The following is a 23,676-nucleotide window of genomic DNA, read 5'->3' as shown; positions in this document are numbered from 1 at the left end:
GGCTGGAGACAGCGATTCTCTTACACTGGTACTTACATGCATGGTACGTCTCACATGAAAGTCATCATTTGATCAGAAGGCCTCGCTGAGTATGAGTGTGTTCAATCACTGATTTGTAGTGTGGGTACAATCATATGATATGGACTAAATTAATGAAAGTAAAGGGTGGATCTGTATGCGGTACTGAGCTTTAAGTAAACTGTACAGTATATAATGGCTGAGTTATACATTCAGTGGCTTATATTCCCATAGACTTCCATGCATCATATGCTACAGCATTTTATTATGAGTTTGCTTTCGCTCGATCAGTTTTCCATATTGAGTATGACAAAGCAGAGTTTGTATTGTTTATATGATAATGAGTTCTGAGACTAAATGCCACCGTATGGGCTGCAATGCAATGCATAACTTCAAATTACTCAAATGGCATTATACTGTATGTGTGAAATGAGAGCTGCTGGAATTCCACTAAGTTCAGATCTATTTTATATCTCATAAACTATAAATGTTTTCATTATACGTCGCGTGTGTATGATTGATTCGTGTGCCACACCGAGTATCTTAAAATAGACAAGCAAACTTTATGGGCTTTAAAGAATCATGTAACTCATCAATAAAGAAACCATACATGTCATCATTATGTGCTCAGACAGAGTTGATAAGTGTGCAATACTGAGCATTTTGAATTTTGATTGGTGTGTGTCCTCCTTGTACATCGGCTCAGATATAAATAAAGTAGTATCTAAGCAGACTCCATACAGTTCAATGCATTCTATATCTTATTACTTTTCCATGTCATTATTATGAGCTTCTCCATAGATAATCAGTAGGCCAGAGTGAGCATTTTGAAATTTTAATGTAACATGTACAGTGAATAAAGGCTGAGTTATAAATACAATATGAGTGAATGGGACTCCATAGCCTTCCATGATATCATTACAAGTTGAACTTAAAACTATGGATAAAAAAGATAGTTTATTAATAATAATTAGCATTACTGCCGTTTCAGCAACCACACTAATTATAGTAATTTGTGAAAAGTTTCTCCAACAACAGCCACAAAACAGCTGCACTGTGAAGTCAAAGTGCACGAAGCTGAGCTGCCTCACGATGAGCAAAGAAACAAAAAGATAAATGTGTAGTAGCACAATACTGCAAGGTTTGTATGTCATTCAAGCAGAACATCTAAAAATCTTTCACATTTCACAAAAAAAAAAAAAAAACGAACCATGGGAACCTGCTGGCATAGACACATTTTTATTATAAGTCTGTTAGTTGTAGTGTTTAATAGTTGATTCAACAAACTTGCCACAATAAGAGGGGCACTCAAGTGAACCCCCCCCGCCGCCCCACACACACACACACACACACTAATTAAAGCTGACAAATAACCATGTTTCTGATTTTGTCCATTAAAAGAAAATAGTTCAAATGAGATGAATATCTATGAGGAAAATCCACAATCTTCCCAACAGCAGAAACAAGAGAAATATGTTCAGAGTTGTAAATTCATTTCATTCATTTATTTGAAACACTGAATATTCTGTCCAGAACCACTGAACAGTCATGTACTTCTTCTCAAAAGGAGAAAATCTTTTATTTATAATTATCCACATTTTCCTTCGTCTAATTAAACCATTTACACCACATCCAACCTGCAGAGACTGGGATGCATTTAATTTGTCTTCTCTGCTGTAGCCTAATGTTTTTTTCGTGTAGTCTGTGTATGCCAGTCCGTAGACAAGCTACCAGTCACTTAAATGACAGCGTACTCGCACAAAATTTGCATACAGCTGTGAAATGTATTATTCATAATTAATTAACCTCCTTGTCCTTCCACACAATTTGCCAAAAATGCTTCAAATGTGTTTTTACTGTGGTGTGGCGAGTCTGCTGATAAGTGAATAACTGAAAGTTTTTCATTATCCATCTCTCCCACACAAGTCAGGACCAGTGACCTGAAAGTTCACCAGAGGAGGAAAAATACACAAAGATTAGAAAGATTAGATTTTTCTGCTTTAATGGGTTTTATATAAGTATTCAACAGTTAATACCTCAGCTGGATGGAAAAGGAGCTCAAATACAGGTGTGTGACAGACTTTGTAATCATGTTCGAACATTAAACAATGAATACGGCCTTGAAAGTGTGCCGTGATGTCAATGCTGATGCATGTTCTCGTCCACTAGGTGACAGTGTCCCCTGCTGAACAAACGGACACCACTGTCGCCTACGAGGTGCCTGACAAATTTGAATTTAACAAATGTTGTGGTTTACTCACTCTGCTGCACAGAGAGGAAAAACAAATCATGAAGACACTGACCGAGCGCATGTCCCATTATGTTTCAAGGCACATGGAGCAAATCATAATACATTAGATAAGCGCCACCAAGCTCAGTTACCAACAAATCCCAAATATCACCCACAACATCTCAGATCGGACATTTGTTGGAGAAAATGATAGGATAAGAGCTTCTGTGTGTTTTTCTTAAAGTCTTAAAGCGTTCAAACATCTAGGTTTACCAAGAGCAGCTAATAGATAAGAGAAGATCATTTCAAGCCTGGCCAAAACATAGCTGTATTTCATCAAAACTGCAGAGCCAAAGATGTCGATAAGCCTACCCTACATGTAAATACCAAACATTCTGTGGCACATACAGAAGAATCTTACTGACAAGTACTTAAGATGGTTATACTTTGTGCATCATGCATATGATTCTTTAAAACTGACATTGTGTACACAACAATAACATAAATGTGTAACGGTTGCTCACATACATTTGTTCTGATAATGATTATAATATACAATACAATTGAATGGTCTTAAAAACTCCCATTGAAGGCACTTAACACCTACTTTTCATTGAAAATGGATCTCACAATGTACATGAATGATGTGCGGTACATCATTGGTTTTAATGATAAGGCACCCCTGCATTGGCTGGAGAACAGGTCACATTTCCATGATGGCCGTTAAAAAACCTTTTCTATCAGTTTTTCGCTACACTGAGTGATGACGATGGCTTCACTGCAGCACAGCTCTAAATCCACACCTCGCTACACCATGCTACATTTTCAACCCCTGAAACCATGTCTGGAGCAGTTTCCATGCTCGTCTTGAACACTGCTTCGGCGCTGGGCTGATAGCTGCAGCTGCAGTTTGCCTGTTCAGCCTCTGGGACTTTAAATGCCACATGTCTACTGCCATGCTAGCGAGTCTGTGAGGCTGCGGTTTGAGCTAAATGCTAAAATTAGCATGCTAACATGCTAAAAAATACCAATTCTAACGTGTTCATGTGAGGCAGATGTAATGTTTCCCATGTCCACCATGCAAGTTTAGCACGTTAGCATACTCATATTTGCTAATCAGCGAAAAACACAACAGAGGCTGGTGGGAATGTCTCTGGCTTTGCAGGTATTTAGTCATAACTGATGTAGTGGATGTGATGGGGATGTATACTGAATCTATATTTACAGTTTAGCCAATATTGTGTTTTGTCACTCAAACAGCTTCCAATACACCTTCTAGATCAGCAGGCAGTGGGATGTTTCACTGAGATGCTGCTACGGCTGCATCAATGACAGTAGCTACTGAACTTTGCAAAAAAAAAAAAAAGAAAACCCTTGCTATGTCTATACATCAGAGGGATTATAGCACTTTGTCTGACTACTGCTGTTAAAAGGAAGATTATGATAGATAATAGTACTAAAGCTTAGCATGGTTATCAACAAGACATCTTCTTTTGTCCTCTTGTTAACTCCCAGACAAATTTGACTTGGGATTACAGATTCGGAAACAAGTGGCAGTGTTGCTTCTGTCTTGTTGAGACAAAACCTCTGTTCGTTTGCCAACAGGGATATTTCTTTATCACTAGCTCAAGCGAAGAACTGAAAAGTGGACAGAACAGAAGAGTTCATGTGAGAGTTTCTTTGGAAGTCATGATAAAAACCTTCTTCCGGCGTGAGGCGAAGCAGAAGTAAACATTAAAAGGATGATGAGGTTCATTTGGTGGTCATCCCACTGCACATATGGGCTTTGTATCATCTGCCTTTAAACATTCGGATTTTGTGCTTGTCTGCCAGCAGCAGGGTGACATTATATTCATAATCTCCGTCATGGACTCCTGTGTGTCGGAAAGCTCCGGCCAAATGGTTCTCCTCCCAGTAGTGGTGCCAGTTTCCGTACTGGTCCGCACCGAATCCAAACACGCTGACCTGGAGCAGAGCGGGGACAAAAGCACTGTGTCACAAGCATCAGCCACACAAGCTTTATACACTTAGGTATCTCTGGAATTTGTTCAATTTTCACATCACTTCAAACACACTTATTGTTCCACTTTACGTCAGAATGTCAGCAGCACTTGTTTGTCATGCATGTACTTCACAGACACAGAGGAAAGTTTCCCTATAATACAGCAGTTTGCCTTACCTCATCGCATACGTGGATAGCGAACAGTAAGCTGAGGAAGCCGGTGGAGGGGTATCGTCCGTGGCCCTCGAGCCAGGACTCATAGACGTATTTGAAAAACGCGGGACTGTAAATCAACACCTGCGAAAAGTAAATTGTAATATATTGAGACGAGAGTAAAAAGATTCCTGTATTCTGTATTCTTACATAACTTTGCAGTCATATCAATAACTAACCCTAATATTGGAAGAGAAACATCAGGATAAAATAATAAGCTATACACACTACATACGGCCAAAAGTAGAATATGCTTTGAGGTGCTTTGCTTTGGGCTCTGCCTCTCAGTTAGAATTAAGGGAAATCTTAATGCGACATCAGAAGTGGCTGATAGTATTCCGCTGTTGTTTTAATATGTTGATTGTAAGTAGCATGTCAATGTCACACTGCTGTTCTATGGGCTTATGGCACTTTAAAACAGCATGACATTCCTGTTCACTGACAGGTGGCTATATGTCATTGGCTGATACCAAACCCCACCCATCTCACTGTCATATGCAAATGTAGGCCATATACAACTATTATCCTACCGACATACCACTTCTTACATGAATTTACATAAAATATTTTAGGATAATGCCCACTGGAATAAAGCTAGTTGTCAATGGTTTTGCCCAAGGCTATGCTCGCTAGTTGACCAAGGCTAAAACATAGCTAGCCACGCTATGGGGAAAAGTGGTATCTGACAGTGGGATGTCATCTGTATGTGGCACAGTAGCAAGGTATCATGGATCAAGCATCAAGCATCAGCATACCAACTGTCAAAGTGAAAAACCCTGAGGTGGTAGAAGCACTCAGATACTTTCGAGTAAAAGTAGAAATACTGTGGTCAAAAAATACTCCAAGTTAATGTTAAGCAAGTGAAAGTACAAAAGAATTATCTGCAAAATGCTCTAAAATAGTAAAAGTGAAAGTACTCATGATGCAGAAACACTCTTAGAGTGTTATATTATTATTAATTAATATTATTACACAATGCTGTAATGTATCGATGTTTAGCTCTATCTCTGGGTGCTTTAATACGTTTATAGATACATAAATAAAATCAAATGTTTTGCATGTAAATTCTTCATCTGAAGATGAACTAATAACTGCATTCATTACATATATATATAGTGCAGTATTTGCCTCATATATAGGGTAGCATCCAATGAAAAATATACATATATCAAAAATTATACTTAATTATACTTGTTATACTTATGCAGTAGTACAGTACAGGAGTACATAACTACTTTCCACCACTGGAAATAGCACTAAGAACTGGCACATAGGAGTCAGTACACAGTGATGTACGTCCACTGTTTTTGGCCATGTAGTATATGTATATATTAAACCTTGGATTCTTTAAAAGAGGATATTATGCCCAAACAAAAGTAATGCCAGTGAAAATGTAAAGTAAAAAATATGCAAGATTAAAAACTCACCTTATCTTTGTTTGCCTTTATCCTGGAGGTGACAGGTATGTATGTTCTGTAACACAAGCAAACACCAAGAGCTCAAAATCTAGGCTTTAACTGCTTTGAAAACCCCTAAATTGCTTTTTTTGCTCAACAGAGTTCTGCTTGTTTATCTACAATCAGTGGTATCACATCCACAATCACAGCATGAGTGTCCGTGAATTTAATCTCATTTAACCGAGGGCATGTCTAAAATTAAATGCCCAGTGTATTTCCTTATGACAACTGTCTGAGCAAAGTTGATTTACTGTCATCGGTGGATTTCTCTCACTCATTAATCACAAGAGAGCATGTGCATCATTCCAGTTTGGTGAAAACTCTGCCAAATGAAAACATAAAAATGGGAGAGGCTCTTTGAATGAAGGTGTGTGCGTCTTGCGTGAAGCAGTTTGCATGTGAAAATGCAAACTGAACGTACACTTGCATTTAGACCATTTTCATAAATAAAAAAGCTAAAAGAGCATATTGAGCTGACGTAGTGTAAATCTAAAGACAGAGTAAATTCCACTCCACACCTGTGCAGACTTCCTTGAAAACATAAAGGGATGGCACACTAATGGCTGAAATGAAAAGTAATAATTATACGGTACGATACAATCCAGACAAATGTTTCCAATTAAAGTGAGGTTTATCAAAGCTATTGCTTATGCAGAAATGGCTCTCATTAAAATTCAAAGATTATTCAGACTGGTCTAATGTCCTTTGGAAACGTGTGCTCAATATAATATATATATATACTATATATACACTGTTGCCCATAAAGTTGGAATAATTGTTCAATACCCCCAATCTTGTTAAAGCCTGAATACACAGTTTGCAAAGGTTCATTGTGGTTTAAGTTTCACTGTGATATGTTTGGAAGAGTTTGATCAATAAAGTTGAGAAGATATAAACTTTATTTATCAAGAATAAATCACATTGTCACAATCATTTCATGAGAAGAGGTAAAAAACATTTGATTCCAACTTCATGGGCAACAAGTGTATATATATTCAATATAACAGTCCGACCAGTTCCTCCACCTCTTGAAAGGGATGAATATGGAAATATTCTGTCATGTATCATGCATTACACTGCACACTACATTAAATGCCTAAAATGTAGTAAATTTAGTGCATTAACACGCACAGGCTTTACAGTTTTTGCACAGAAAAAAACTTTGTTAACCAATCAAAGTCCTCTCTGCTCTGCCCTTTCACCGAACCATATTTGTATTTAACCAGACTAGGAGGTGTAACAAGATAATTCACAACACTCAGTCAAGACAGTTGGGTTCATGCTGACATTACTGCCAGTAAAGTAAAATTTAATGATGTAGAGTTGGAAGACAACTGCACATTCATAGGAAACATTTGTTTGGATTTACTTATCCTTCCTTCTCCCATCTCAACATGTTGGCGTGTTTGAGTTATTGGCAGTGGCATTAATTGGCAGCGGCTTCATTTTTTTTTTCTGGATGTCCAGTAATCGAGCTAATGCTCCCGGGTCACTGGGAATGAAGCAGCTGAAGGTGAAATTTACTGGAAGATTAAAACTGGAGTGATTATCCTTGTTATGGCAATCTGACAAATAGGGATACTGAGTGAGTGGGATTGTTATGACAATCTGGTATTTGGAGAGTGTAAATGAAACTGGGAGTGCAACACATGCATGATAATGCATTCACGCCTCCTACATTCCTCAGACAGTTGAGGTTTTTCAACACTAGTTTCATTGAGAAACGGGGCGGTAAATGAAGCACATTTCCAAATGAGAATAAAAGCATATTTAAATCTTTCTAATGTTATATTCTATTTTGCCCAATGATGACATTCAAGTTAAAATAATCATTCGTTATTCATTATATATTATTTATGTTTTGTACAGTTTAGTCAGACACCAACATCACAGTTCAAATTTAGAATCATATATATTTACTCTTATTTTCAAGCACTTCTGCTGTGAATCACATAACTACATGACTGGCACAGATATAAAGCAGCATGCATCCATGACTGGAAAGTAAAAATGGAATAAGAGGAAGCTCACAATTACATGAGCCACGTGCCACAGTGCCTAGATCAGTGAACTAGCACATTAGTTTGGATTCAAAATAACCATTTAAAACACCACAACATCACAAGGGATCTGACTGATTGAGGCAGTGGTAGACCAGCAGCGCTCTTTTTTTGAGAGGTAAAATTACGTTTTTGGCTTTGAAGAGAGTGAAAAGACGGTTTTAGCTTCATCAGACAGAGATGTCTGGGGGCAATGAAAAGCTGTAAAAATATTCTAAATATATTGTACACTGCCTAAAATACATTTTCCTACTGCCCCGTTACCAGCAGTGCACTACTTAGCATCTGCGCCAGGACTCCTGCCTGCCTCTTCAAACTGGGGGCGTGCTGAATGCCATCTCCTGCAGGTAATACACTAACTAGGGATAAGTACCTCATACAGCTGCACTTGAAATAATCCAAACTATCCCTCTGAGACTGTTTTGTCCCCAAACGACTCTTAAATGCTCCACTATGTCAACCAGCTAGTTTCTAAACTTTCCTGCCAGCCGTGTGATGCTGGGAAAGAAGCACACAGTGGGTTTAGCAGAAGTTTTTTTTGTTGCTGAAAGCTACCTGCTGTGGCTGGAAATGAGGCTGATGAGAACATTGGAAGTGAACAACACATTTAAGTTGCTGGCAGTAAAACCAATGCGTTGAAAAACACGAGGAGCTCCGTCGAGCCGAGAGGAACAACAGTCGGGCGTTCATTTTCACTATGAGCGACACTTTTCACATTACACAGGCATTTCATCCATTCTTGATACAAAAATATCGATCGGTGCAGCTTTAACTTTTCATAAAGTACACTTACTGTTTAATGGTGCCCGTGGTCAGAGCACTGATGATCCACTGCAGGTCCAGAGTCTTGAAAGGGATCAGCACCAGGTTGGTGGTGTTGTCCAGGTCTATGGCACTTTCTGGATACATGACATGATGTGTTGTTCTGGCGCCCACATCGTCCTCAAAACCAATGGTGGGAGCCTGGTTCATTCTGCAGGGACAAAGAAGCAGAGATCTGTGCCTCATCCTCTTTCCCTTTTTTTCCTACTTGCTTTGCCATCCTTATCTTGTCCAGGACAGCACAAATTAAGGTTTATTTCATCCATATGTTACAAGGATGGGAAACATTTGGCTTTTGTTCTACTCATACTCGTAATCTTCAAAGGGATTATAGTAATGGACAATGTGTTCAAACCACATGGCACTGGGACATGCCAGACCAGCCATGATTCCTATTTAAAATAGCAAAAAAACAAACAAAACATGTACATATAAACACAAAGAAAAACAAAAAGCTCAATTTGTCCTGCTTCACCATGTTTTGGACTTCCAAACAACAATTCGGAACAATCCAGTGTCCATTTAGAGCTAAGCAATTACTGCCTGGCAAGCTAAGCGAGCCATCCCTATTATCACGTCCAACAATACTCACTCATGCCTGAGCAGTAATTGGCGGGAACATAGTTTGACAATGGCAGCTGGTTTCGGTCAGTGGAGGGAAGTGACACAGAGAGGAGAAATCATGAATGTGACCTGCTGTGTGAATATCTTCACCTGTTTGGAGCGCTCTGGTCTGAGCAATATCATCTTCCTCATTACAGACTCTGAAATGACAGCTATATAACAAGTTGACATTTTCAGCCTGAGCCTGTCAGAACTGAAAAAAAAAAAAATCCTTCCGCAAGAGGCATTTTGTGTCGAGGCTAGCTTACAGTTTGCTATTTCATGTTGCATATAACATATAACATGTAGCCTCTCGGGTTAAAAGAAATGACCACGACCTTTTTTGGAAATAGCTCCATTCCCAAAAGACCTATAATACCAAAGTGACATTAAGCATAAATGGAAACAGTTCTGGGGAAAAGGGACAAATTATCAACTTAATAATTAATCAGTCACCACCAAATCTTACACTCCATCTTACACTCCATCCTACTGGTAGATGGCTGCCATTCATGCTCGGTGCTAATGCTAAAAATATGCGTAGGGGCTCTTAGGCCATAAAACAGACTAATTAGTTAAATCAATAATTACAATATGGAAGCCATGGTTGTAATCAATCAAGTCTAGTCAGCTCAGTTTTATTCATGCTTACTATACCTATTTTTTTTTTTTTACATCCACTCTCCGTTATAAGACTGGATTTGGACAAGGAAAGACCTCACATATCACTCACATTTTGTCTTTAAACCAGTTAATAAACACACTTATTTACTTAGATAATTCACTTTGTTGATTCTCTCTGGAATCATTATTACCCATTTCACATGTATGTAGTCACTTGGTCCACTTCTGATATAAAACTGTTGATCATAGCAGCTTTAAAGCTGCAAAATTCTTGATTCATTTTCAGTTGCTCAATTACAAATGCATACACAATTCTTTCTTACAACCTTTCACAGTCAAGTCAAAAATGTCTAAGCCAATACCTCTTAAAACAAGCTGAGGGGATGATATGTGAACTAAATTAAGCACTTTATTTGAAACATAATACAAAATCAGTTTATTAAAACAGGAGGGATGTAGAGAAACGATGAACAGCCGTCTGTAATGTGACAGCTGTGAAATATTAGGAAGGCCAGTCAGTCCCAGAGGAGAGAAGTTTTGTGTCACCAGTAATAAAACAGCCCCTACAGATGTGGCTGTTATCAACACAGCACTGATGATTGCGATATTGCATCATCGGTTATAGCATTCTGGGGGAAAAGGAGCTGTACTTATACTTAATAACAATGGGCCATTTTGTGTGAAAACGTGTACTAAACAGGCTGTTCAGTTCGTTTTACATCAGAAATGGAGAGACGGAGAAGGAGCAATTAGTTTACTCTCCATTAACAAGTAATGTGGACCGTTTCATCCAAACTACACCGGGCTCATAGCACTGACTAAGCTAAAACTGCAGTCTATGGAAGAAGAGAATCATTGGCAAGATGCTTTATGGTGCAATATGTCAGTAGAAAAGAATAGTTTTTGACAGCACTACATTGGCGGATTTCTCCTTTAATGGTAACTACAGCTTCTGGGGATTTAGGAATAGCTCGACAAATGGATCCCTGCTGTCCAGAGCAGATGAAACAGTCTGAAAGTGAGGGCAGAGGAAGACCATGCCACATATTAAATAGTCTAAATGAAATAGTGTGAATTTGTAGATTCATCACTTCTGCAGCACATTCTGCAGATATTCTACTGTAACACAGCATTTCTTTGTGTTAGTACATGTGGGTAACATTGGTTTTCCTTAAACTAGGCTCTGGTGGAACAACAAGAAAACAGCTCTGCCTTTCTTTCTTCTTCTGCTGTCTTCCCAAAATGATCAAAATAACCTATATCCCATCTGACATCTTACACAACAGCTAAAAAAGGCAATTTTCTATTGTTGAACAGCACAAAATTGTAATTTATTTTGTTCAACATCACTAACATAAAACATTTTTTAACAATTTTTTGTGTTACTCAGATATTCCTCTGCCATCACTCACTGCAGGGGTCAATGCTAAGATAATGCATGTATATAAGAGCACTCAAGAAGAAGAACTTAAGTTGTTAAGTGGATTCAGTGGGCTGCTCGTTCACTCAATCTTGTGGGGGCGTGTGGTGTCAACTGCTCTAAGGAGGCGAATATTTCAGATTGGTCTAATCAATATTCAACTTCTGCTCTAACTTCCCCCTGGCACTAAAATTTGTACCAGATGGACTTGAAACAAACTGGAGCAGATGAATTGAGACTTTGAAAAGCCCATCTCACCAACAAGATGGTTTGCTCACGCATTGGAAACCAAGGCTTTCAGCCTGGAATACACAAATAGTCAAGAAACATAGACACCTTTGATGAAGAATGCTTTTTCTCTGCAGCCCTCTGTTATTATAGATTCGGAGAACCATGAAGCTTAGAGGGTCTGCAACACCCTTCCACTACAAGCACAAAACATGGACAGATGACTCATTCTCAGCAGAGGGGTGAAATTCAGAGTCGAGGTCTTTTTACTGATGACAGATGTCTTGAACAGTCAGTTATCGCAGGACTTGATGACAGGTACAAGTATAAAGTACCAGTACTTTAAGCGTCAGTCAACTTCACTCACCCTAAAGGACAACTGAGGTATAATCCTAGTCCTATTTTCACGTATTTTGGTGTCCAAATGACTGGTAGGCACAAAACGTTTTGGAATTGGTCCCGTATATCACCTCAGTCGGCAGGTGGCAAACAGGCGACAACCTCTGGGGCAACTGCACCCCATAAAAGTAAGTCTTAACACAAATAAACTAATTGATCAGGGCAGTGGTAGACCAGCAACTCCTGTGTTCAGACACTCAAAATAACAATCTGTGCCTGTAAATGGCAAAATGTGGTGGATGTACTTTGATTGGGCGAAGTTGCCAAAGCGTTAAGCTGCAGCCACGGCAGCCCAGTCTGCAGCTGCAAGCTGAGACAATCTACTGGACCGATTCCAACATTTTCTTTTTCTTTTTCATTTTCAACCCAAAAATGTTTCTCCCAGATGTTTTTCAGAGTTGAGGCAAACAGCAGCACACGGATACATTATAGACACCAAGACTCTGCATCGGATCAGATTGACTGAACCAAAAACATCAATGACCGATTAGAAAAAGAACAAGCAATAATGAAACATCAACATGGTGGACTTTAATATGACCGTAGTAATAGGTATTTATTGTGACGAGAAGGATTGAACAACCTTTATAATTGACTAACATTTGTGCCTGCCTCACCAGGGACAACAGATTTAGCTACTTAGCTAGCAGCCAAATCTGGTACAAAGCATCTCGTAGAAGTAATCTTTTTTTGGACATTGGTCTGTGACAAATAGATGCTAGAAAAACTACAACTCTTTTCTGCATTGAGTTTTTTCTAGAACTAGATTTAGACACTTTGTGCCCGTTTTGTCAGGAGGTTGTTATAAAATGTTGAATGGACTGACTGGCTCAGCGGAGCGGCCTGTCGTTAATCTCTAAAATTTAACCCCCATCAACTCGAACACAAAATGTCACACTGAATAACTAAAGTCAAACAAAATGGCAGTGCAGTCTGGTTATGTAGCTATTGATCAATGTGTTTAAAGATTTTGTCTGTGCCGGGTAACTAATTGATGAGAGCTACAGTGTTTATGTCTTCAGATTTACAGTCAAATCAATGGCTCGCTTTGACATTAAAACATTAATGAGATCAGAATGGATTTGGGTCAGGCATTTTGTGTGCTGTCGAGAGAGGGCTGAATTCTCAGACCTGTGCAGTTTACTCTCTGGGAATGTCTTGTCTTCTTTTCTTTCATCTTGAAAAGTAAGAAAAGTGAGATGCTGATAAATGATTAATGGCATCTTTAATGTCAACACTATTTGCCTGCCAGCAGGCTGTTGGACATTATTTATCTGATTATTATTCATTTGTCCTCAAAATGCTCCAAGCCAAAAACCCTGGTATTCCACAATATGGCCCAGTGCTTCCAGGAGCAGCCACATCACGCAGCGTGTCATCGCCAACTAACACTTTAAAGGTCAGCGGTATTTCAGTACTGTCTCATTTCTTCACATTCTCACTGGGTCGCTGCTGCTTTGCAAGCCTGAGTGTAAATTTTCAAAATGTCTTTGTAGTTCCAGCTGACTAATAGTCATGATGATGAATGAACGCTGTGTACATTTTTATCAGGTGAGCGAAGCAGTGGGGCCAGAGCGAGGCACCGGCAGCGCCACAGATGAAGGCACAGAGTCACAGGTGTGGCTTTTAAAGCTCCAGGCTTTGTAATTAACATGGAGAATACTACGCTTGCTCTCACTGTGCCACTCAAGGCTGTTCTGAGAACAGCGTGGCGCTCTGTCGGTTCGCTGTAGACGGAACCTCAGCTGACATTATCCACCCGCTGACTGATACCAGCGGCCCAGACCGGTGGACCAAGAGACCAGGAGAAAGATTCCTCATATTGTGCAGCCTGTGGGTAAATGGCAGCGTGATGCAATCGATTCTTGAGCTAATAGGTAATAGTGAAGAGTTGGGAGATTAAACCCTTTGCAGTTTTTTGCTGACATTTTGGGTGCTCTCACCTTGTGGTGGTTTATACAATATTGCCAAACTGGGGTTTTGATTATAATCTGTGTGATCACGTGGCAGCTTGTCTTTTTTGCCCTCCTGGACTTGCTTGTAGCTAAATAGCTGCATCTTCAGTAAAATATATAACATATAAATAAAATATATTAAAATAAAAACATAACATACATAAAAATGTAAAAGCTATACCACCCAGTTTAATTATTTTTACTTTAACGTACAGTTCATATTTTTATATTTTGGCTCTTCAGACAAAGCAGCCAGAATTTGTACTGCCAGCAGTTTTAGCTGCCAATCACTTAGTGTGGTTTGAATAAATTCAAATGAACGCACCCATTTAATTTCACGCTGCTCCTCAACCCATCACCAGTGGGAGGAAGAAAAACACTCAGCAAGACATACAGCAGTCTTTACTAGTACATCCATACGCTCTTATCTAGCGAGTGTTGTGATCGGTTGACACCGAAGACAGAATATACCGAAAACATATCAACAAAAATTAAGGTCGCCTGAAAATGAACTGCAGTTAAAGCTGGCAGTCATTTGGATTCAAGTCACAAAACAGACATTTGGAGGATGCTCTTTAGCGTGGGCCAAAGTGGCAATCAAGCCCCTGAACTCAATTGTTCTTCGTGTCACAATAACAAATAGATTCACAGAGCAAAAGGACAGGACTGATTGCAGAGAGAATTGTGGCAAATGAAGTCTTAAAAGGGATACTTTGCTGATTTTCAACTGGCTTTGTGTCATTACAGTGTGAGTAGTATATGCAAATGAACACTATATAACTTTCCTTGAGAGAGGAAGAAAGCTAAACACTGTTCAGTCACATATACTAATCATACTGTAATGACACAAAGTTGGTTGAAAGTCAGTATCTCTTTAACTAGAAATTTTAGTAAGGGATAGTTATAATAGTAATGGCTCTTTGAAAGCACAGTTCCTGATGTGCTACGATAATAATATTGCAAAAACAAGCTTTCACTACTTGGGCTTTGTTCAAACTGTAGGGTACCGATTACAAACACAAAGTGCAGTTAATCTGGATAAGAGGCACTCTGGTCATTTGTGGGCCCTCAGGAACATTGTCATTATGGTAATAACACCCTGACAATGGAAGGAAAAAGTTGATCTTTGCAAACAGGCTTAGAGCACATTATTTCTAGTTGCTGGGAAAACTCAGATGACAGCTACAGCTCGAAAGCTCATGTGCTGGTTGTGTGAAAATCCTGATTTTAAAGCCAATTTCAAACAGGGATTTTGAGTCACAAATGTGATGTGCCTACCTATTACATCTGCTGGGCTTAAAGATCCATCTTAATGAAGTTATTTGCAAGGGCTTACATCATCGTGTAGAATATAAGCTTGACTGATCCTCAATTCAGCAGAGTAAATATGAATGATGAGACAATCACACATCCAAGACAGCCTACTTATTTTCAAATAAAATCTGCTGCTGTGCCCATAGAGCATACCGACGTACCGAGGGGACGTGATTGCATATGATCAGATATTCTGTGTTCAAAAGAGATGTGTGATGAGTGAGTGTATATATATATGTATATATATATATATATATATATATATATATATATATATATATATATATATATATATATATATATATATATATATATATATACATGTATATATATGAATCCATATTTGTCTGGATTGGGAGACCAACATTTCCTAAAAATACATTTTGGATAGAGCGATGCCCTCAGGCAAGTTTTGTGAAATATGTATTCCACACCTTAGTGTTAAACTGCTTGCTCCAGTGTAGTAAGGGTGACCTTTTGGCTCAGCACTGTGGCTTCCAACCAAGCATGACTCGAGATATGATGTTCAGGCTAGAATAAATAACAAAGAAATACACAAAAAAAAAAAGAAAAAAGTATTTCCATAGCATGCTTCTGCAGCAAACTATTCCATAACAGCATGGTAATAACTCTTGTCTTGGTGATGTACCTGCCATTTGATAATTGAATTGGTAGACAATGCCATGCTGCTGTCACCGTGGGGGTTGGCAAAGAAGATAAGTGCAGTAATTTGGATTTATACAGAGGCAACATGTCACGGCAGGTTGACAAAGCCACACTGTGATAAATGAAGAGCCATGCAACAATACTGCGTGAAATTTGCTTTCGGATATTTAAGCGGCACTCTGGTTACTCTCTTGATAAGATCTTCGTGTCAGCCACATCATCATGAAGCCCATTTGCCATCATTCTTAACGGAGTCCTCATTTCACCCAGGAAACCGGTTAGGCAAGTGTCCAACCCCCCCCTCTACAACATCCACACCTTTATGCCACGGGCTCAGACTGCTGTATACTATGTAAAGTTGTAATTTGTACTACTGGAGAATCAGAAAGCTTAGAGGGTCTATAACAAACTTCCATTTTAGTGTGCAACTCTGAGCATGAAATGTATGCACTGCGCCCTTTACACTATGCCCTCGTGCCCTTTTAAATTTCCACTATCGAGATGAACAAAAGTTGCACCCATGGCATGTACACACTTTTCTAATAATCCCACGGTGCAACACTCCACATTCTATCAGTGCAAATTCTAGGAAACCAAAATAGACTCTCAGCGATGAAACCAGTATAACTATATAATATCTAACGAGTGTCTTTTTCATTTGTATTCATAATAAAAGAATTCACATTTTAGTTTAAGTTGCCATGGTTACAGGTGTCCCAGAAAAGGCTCCTGGGCATCCGTTCATACCAGGCTATAATGGATCACTTACACACAGTAGACTGACCGTCCTAATTAAAACAATAATTGATATTTAATTTAGTCACTGTGCTCACTCATTTGTTCACAAAACCTTTCATGTGCTTTTCACTGTTTGGGTTCAGCTTGAAGTCAGAAGCTAAAATGCCAAATGTCAATAATATTCAGTCTAGAACACATATAGAAAAACATTTAGAAGGTGGACCGTCTAATGAACAGTCCACTCATCGCTATTGACAGCAACACGACAGAGAGCTGTGTGAAATGAACTTTGCTATCATCACAGCTCTTCATTATGTTATGTCAGCTTACCGTTTTGTAATTGATGGCGTGCTAGCCTCCGTGTTTTTCTAGTTCGTCGCAGCGGTTTTGTTTGCCCATTCTTGTCTAAGTTTAAGTCTGGTTGTAGATGAATTTAGCTCATGAATCTGTTTGTATCCGGTCCAAGACTCGGTAACGTTAGCTAAGATTACTGGCAGTGATATAGAGTAACATCACTGCAATCCATGATGCTTACTAGTGTGACTAGTGTGTGATCGCCCTCTGAAGAAGAGATCATCTGGGTGGTGGAGGATGTTCTCACTAACCAGGAGGATACTGTGTGAGCAGGTAGTTGAACTGCTTTCATAATTCTTGTTCTCAAACTTTTTAATTGATTTTCAGTTTGTCTTGTTTTTTGCACTGTGGAAAACAAGACTGTCAAGTATTATTACAAATTACAAATTAACACTGACTTTATCTATTTATATCGGCAAAATTAGTTTTTTATTACAGATATAAGCAGTCAATCTCCACGCTGTGTAAATAACTGTGGCCCACTGTGCATGCCATAACTGACATCCTCCTTCACGCATTATTTGCATGTATTTTCAATCAGTAAGGGTATATGGAAATATTATCACGCTATATTTGTGACAAGTATTAAGTATTTATACAGGAGCAACTGCTTGCATACTTGTTCTCTTTGTTGTTGTTTTTTCCCATTATCTTGCATTATTTAATTCAGTCTAAGTTTTCTATGCTGTATTATTTATACTGTATTTACACACAGTTTAGAGCCTTGTTATGCAGCTCACCTTTAAGTTGCACTTCCCATTACACTTAATTGATCATGACGCGAGACAAGCGTCTACCGGGCCATTTTTGTTTGTTGTTTGGCCCAAATTGGTCTTCTTTATCTCCACTATGTGCTCGAGCTACAGGAGAGATGAAGTGCGATTCCACTATCTCCACTGTCTTCAACTCCATAAAGATAGCTGTATTTTCACATTTGCTAGATAAAAGCATTGACTTTGTGTCTAAAATTTACTTTTTATCTGCAACCAAACACAAACTGGAAATGGGTATGGTGTGTACTTTTCAGTTTCCTTAAGATAAGCAATCGTGTGCATCGGCGTATCGAGAAGTGTGTCTTAGAGGAACAAAAAACATAATTCAAATTTAATTTTAATAACTATGATGACTTAGTTCTTCAAACAACCCATCCTTATAAAAATTCATTATTAAAAACCCACAGAGCTAATTTTTGTCTGTTGAAGGCAGATGCAAAGGCTTTTTTATGACTCAGATCTATTTTACAACTTCAATCTGCTGAGCAAACAAGAGGCTTTAGTGGCCGATTAGACCAATGCCGCTCAAAATTCATAATAGTCTATAAAGGAAGCTTTAGAGGAGCTGGTCGAATTGCATTGTGGATATCAAAAAAGCACTGGTTTGCAGTTTCTGCTCACATATCCTATCACTGATATCCTTCAATCAATATCACTGGTTTGAAACATTTCAATTGTAAATGAGTGCTATTTTCTGTTGCTCATTATACGTATCTACTATGATCACCCTCCTGCTTCCTTAAGGCAATCATCTCTGGGCAGAAACAATCTCAGGATACTGATTGAATTCTTATTTCCTGTGGTGTACTTGTAGTAGATAATGCAGTCGCTGATTGTAACATTATTCAAAATTCTTCTAAGAACAATTCAAGGCAACGCCACCCTACACTTTAGGGATTTGCATATTCCGCCCCTGCAGCCCTTAACAAAACCTGCAAAAACACAGCCAAAGCCTCAAACCGGTGGCCTGTCCAGCCTTGAGATATTGCATGAACATCAAACTGAAATCTGAGCGACAGTGTTTGTTTATCCTTTGACGTGCAAATGAACCTAATCTATCATAAAGCCAACAGTTTTGCAGCAGAAAAGCACACCCGCAACCCCTCAGAGAGAATCTCCTTGTCGTGTTTTCCATCTACTCCAATTCATTCTCTGCTGAGCTGCAATTGGTGTGACAGATTACAGGGAGCGGAAAACGCCTCTCTTGTTTCCTGTCGCCCTAAAGGCACACGATAAACATTTGGATACCCAAACTATTGTTTTCATCTGCTGCTTTGTTAAGATAATTTCCTATGCAGAATGCAGAACGCCGTTGTGTGAAGTCTATTCAGCAACCACACCTCTGAGCTAAGTGCATGCTGGGACTCGGTAGAAAGAACTGTGAGGGAGAGTAGGGAGCGCAGAAAGCAAAATGAAATCTTTTTCAAACAAAGCATTATTGTATAAAGACAGTATAGTGATGGATATGTGGAGGCTGAATTGATTTGCTTTAGGACTAACAAACTAAAAGCACCAAAGCCTAAAACTTTCTCACTCTCTATCAGGTGGCCTAGTGTTTAATAAGCCTATAATGTAATCACAGCATTCGGGGACATTGTTGCATGTCATTTCCTCCGTCTCCCTATATTTCCTGACACGGCTTCACTTTCTGCCTTTGAATAAATGCAAAAATGTCCAAAAAAAACACCTAGTAAAGCACATGCTGAGGATAATAACAATGCATTTGTTGTTTAAGTAATTTAAGACGAAAACACTAAAAATTCTCCCTCCTAAATGTAGATCTTTGCTGGCTTTAGTCTATTGATTAAATAGAACAAGCACTTTGACATGTAAGGTTGGGCTCTACGAAACTGAATGGATGAATATTTCTCAGTATAGATCTGACATAAAATAAAAATAATCATAAATTGAAGGTATAGTTTATTGCCAATGGGGTCTTAGTTTCATAGATTTGACAAAGATTCCATTCAGTCATACAATTACACACACAAATGTAATTAAAGAGTTCCTTAGTTGCGTATTCTGCGTTCACGTCAGTGTACAACTATACAGTATATATTTCATTGTAAAGTGATTGTCTAGATGGAATGACTGGAATATAGTTTTATATAATAATTAGGGGACCATGTTTCATGTTTCTATTTCATTTCATCTTTACCTGAAAAAATATGAGATACTGAGTCCAAACAATATCCCAGTGAATAAAGAAACCCAAACAGAGGACAAGAGCTCACTGACCTCAATAGTAGCTACAGCCCTGAAAGAGGAGGGAATACAGAACCATTACGGATGCACTCTCAGTTTTACCTCCAACGTTATTCAGATAACACGCCTCAATTCTTTACAATCTGTTTGAATGTCTTGTTTCGCCCTGTCTAGGTTTGTCACACAGCGACTGACTGTATTTCCAAGATCTAAGCCTTTATTTTGGTGGGAACAGTTCCATCATAACGGATACAGCTGTAAAATAAAAGTTGTATGAAATGAAACGATCTTTTAACCAAAGAGAACAAGCAGTAGGAGACTATTGTCAATGACAAAAATGAATAAATGTCATTGTAAATGTCAAAAGTGTGTGACTCTTATTCTCAGACAGACTGAGGTGCTAACTGACCTTATGATGAAATCACTGGAGTCGATGAGGTCGCCGTACTGAGACCCCTTTAGGTTCCCAGAGTTCCCCACCACGGCGCAGGTCCTGCAGCGCTCAGGGCTGGCGTCCATGTAGAGCACCTCATCAGGGATGACTTGGAACAGCTCCTCCACCACTCCGCTGAAGTTGGCCGGCTGCCTCTCTGACTGCAACCACTGGTGACACAGCAGACACAGGGCTCAGAGAGAGCCACGGCTCCAGGGCCACTTTAAGCAGAAGTGATTGAACAAGGCAGTGGCGCTCGAGACACCGAGCACATTTCTGAAATAACCTCAGGGGCGGCTTAGCTTCGTCTGCGGGGGCTCTTTTGGCTTGGTCTTCTTCTGGTGGCTTTGAACTCGGAGAGACAGCGAATGGATGCAGGAATATGTGTGCACTGTATACTGTTAGATATCAAAACACAGCAGCTTCAAAATGTACTGAAACAATCTCTCATGAGTTTTAATGCAGGGTTTTAGTGACTCATGGGCTAAATATTATTGTGGAGGCTTTTTTCACCTTGCCAATACAATTCTGGGACAGCCATTAAAGGTTTTTGATTTTCTTTTTGGTGCTGAATATATTCTTTAAGATATTACTTATTGAAATGTAACTTTTAGTCATAAGACTGAACCCCTATTTCAGTATAAACCTTCAAAAGATTACACAACATGTATTAGACTTTACAGAAAAGACTTTTAGCTGTGTAACATGTAAGCTTTGACATGTCCCTGGAACAAAGAGGCAGAGTACACCTGAAGGGTCATGCCCTTGCCTTGCAGCAGTGCAGCCCGGACCATCTGGCCGGGCTACCGTTGATATGTGACACTTGGCTCATCAAGCTCCCTCTGAGAAGCATTTCCTGAAATGAGTAGTGACAGGAGGCAACCTTGCAGTAATTTTTCTATTCTTGCCTCTAATTGGACATGGTGTGAGGTGAATGTGGGAATACCTAAGGCAGCGGATGGAACGTAGGATAACAGTGTGACATACATTTTGTGAATAGCCTTTTCTAATTTAGACAGCTGCACTCTAATAATTTACAGAGTTTACAGAGACCACAGTATATATTGGCAGGATTGAATCAAAATAATGCTGACGTGAGTTCTGATTTACAAGACGAAGAATTTACAACAAGAAGTCCCTTTTTACATTTGGTGTTTTTCAAACTTTATAGGTGCACTCCAGTAATTCATTACTGTAAGAACTATCCTCAGTCCCCAGCGTTGATCAAAGCTCTACATAAACTGGAGCCTAGGATCTCAACATCCCCACTTTGTAACACAGGCTCTCTGTTACAAAGTTCAAAGGTCACGCCAAACCAAAGATAACCCTTATGATGTCATCAATAGTCATTCCGATTGGCTTACAGGTGTAAATTAGTTCTATGGAAGTATAACCGCACACGTATGGTGCAATAGTTCAACATTTAGGGATGTAAGATTTGCTTTCTGGCTGAGAGCGATGAGACAACTGCACACACACTCCTGTCTGCTTTCTAAGCTTAGCTAAGTTATCTAGCTTAGCATAATGACTGGAGGCAGGTGGAAACAGCGAGTTTAGCTCTGTTCAAAAGGTAAAGTAATATGCGATGTCTTATGTCTTATTTGTTTAATCTGCACAATCTGATCTTATTCTCTTATTGTCACTATAAGGCAGCCAGCGGAGTGGCTGTAAAAATCCCATAAAAACGCAACTTGTTATTTTCATATTTCTGTTTTTGTATGCATTAAACACACAAGATGTATTCGTGTTAGTTAGTGAGCTCCAGGCATGCTTCAAGGTGTATTTTGTTCTTTGGAGAGAACCAAGCCAAGCCGGTCACCTGCTGGATCTACCTCCATATTTGACGTACATAAATAAAAGTATTAGTGATATTCTCGTCTAACCTTTGGCAAGAAAGTGAATTAACACTGAATTTAACTGACTGAACAGAGGTGTTGTATGTTCACCCTGACATGAAACCTCTCAGCCAATCAGGAACGAGTATTTTCTATGGCCATGGTATAAATAATAAAACAATATAAAGCAAAATACGATATCAACATCTAGTCAGAGAAAGGCATTATAGGGAGATCTTGTCGAGGAAGGAGAAGTTGGTACTCCAGAGTTAAAAGTAGAGTTATACAGCTGGGAATTACTGTGACCAAAGCACATATTCATGAGCAGAACTGGCATATTTGCATTATTTCTGGAAACCCATGCAGATAACAGGGTGCAGTGGTTTTCAGTGAGGTTATGATATCGCCTGTGTACTCCAGCTATGATGGAAAATGTCTCTCCTCGTCTATAGATGTGGGAAAGACGGTGAGAGTAAACAACAATTTCCATTCCGCTTGTTTCATGTGAACAAATTGTGCGTGGGAGTTTGCTTCACAACTTGATCCTAGTGAAGATCCCTTGGATTTGGAACAATCAATGTGGCAAAAACAAACACCTCTTGGAAGCATCACGGCTCTGTGTGATCTCTGTTCTTTATTCATGATCTGTCTTTTCAGCACCTCATCTGCTCTCAGAGGCTGAATATGTATGTCTCCCCCCCACCACCACCCAAAGCTCTGTAGGATAGCATCGTAAATCCCCTAAACTTATACCCAGGAATCTCACCTGCCACCATTTAAAGGTTTCATCAGAGAGGACGCTGTTCTCCCTGGTCATCAGAGGGTGGATGGACTGATTGAAGTGCTCGGCAAACCAGGGGTCTTCCTCCAGCTCCGTCATGCACTGGCGACAAGAGCACAGCCCTTTGGAGAAAAAATTGTCCGACAGTCGAAAAGCGTACTTGAAGAAGTAGAGCGAGGGGTCCCGGAAAGTGTAACTGAACAGGAAGGTTGTGAATGTAATGACACAAAACAGCAGAGCAAAAGTCCTGATTTTCCTCCGCTTGGGTAGAGACATGTTGTCACAGTCAGAAAGAGTTGGCTGGGAACTTTGGGAGTGCAACGGACAAAAATAGCATCATGATAAATCTAGAGTCCCAAAGGTGGGAGAAAAAGCAACACTGTTGGCCGCATGGTGCGAGCGGCTAAAATTAATCACTGCTGTACAATGAGCATACCCTGTTGTTCTTATTGTCCAGACAACACAGGGTTGTGTTCATGGATGTCCTTAAGAAAATCCATGAATGTGGTTGTTTTGCCGATTCAAAGGAAGGATATATCCACTGCG

General features: G+C 39.3%; 1 protein-coding gene across 1 annotated transcript; it reads right to left on the bottom strand.

The window, feature by feature from the left end:
* Positions 1–3,615: 3,615 nt before the first annotated feature.
* LOC139215419 (CMP-N-acetylneuraminate-beta-galactosamide-alpha-2,3-sialyltransferase 1-like) lies at positions 3,616–23,406 on the bottom strand. Its single transcript, XM_070846379.1, has 6 exons — positions 23,116–23,406; positions 20,491–20,684; positions 8,774–8,953; positions 5,891–5,936; positions 4,428–4,547; positions 3,616–4,213 (listed from the first exon to the last, which is right to left on the bottom strand). Exons 1-6 carry the CDS (start codon positions 23,404–23,406, stop codon positions 4,040–4,042), a joined length of 1,005 nt encoding a protein of 334 aa, XP_070702480.1. The 3' UTR covers positions 3,616–4,039.
* Positions 23,407–23,676: the final 270 nt, after the last annotated feature.

Source organism: Pempheris klunzingeri, chromosome 16, assembly GCF_042242105.1.
Source record: "Pempheris klunzingeri isolate RE-2024b chromosome 16, fPemKlu1.hap1, whole genome shotgun sequence".
In the NCBI taxonomy this organism is placed as follows: Eukaryota; Metazoa; Chordata; class Actinopteri; order Acropomatiformes; family Pempheridae; genus Pempheris; species Pempheris klunzingeri.
The sequence above is the reverse complement of the archived record's forward strand: the minus strand, read 5'-3'. Positions and strand labels throughout refer to the sequence as shown.

Excerpts from the sequence above, each read along its gene's own strand:
- LOC139215419 (XM_070846379.1), bottom strand. The coding sequence starts at position 23,406 with ATGTCTCTACCCAAGCGGAGGAAAATCAGGACTTTTGCTCTGCTGTTT. Across the intron at positions 20,685-23,115 it reads AAACCTTTAAATGGTGGCAG|TGGTTGCAGTCAGAGAGGCA; the intron begins GTGAGATTCCTG and ends CTGTGTCACCAG. Across the intron at positions 5,937-8,773 it reads ACCACGGGCACCATTAAACA|AACATACATACCTGTCACCT; the intron begins GTAAGTGTACTT and ends CTTGTGTTACAG.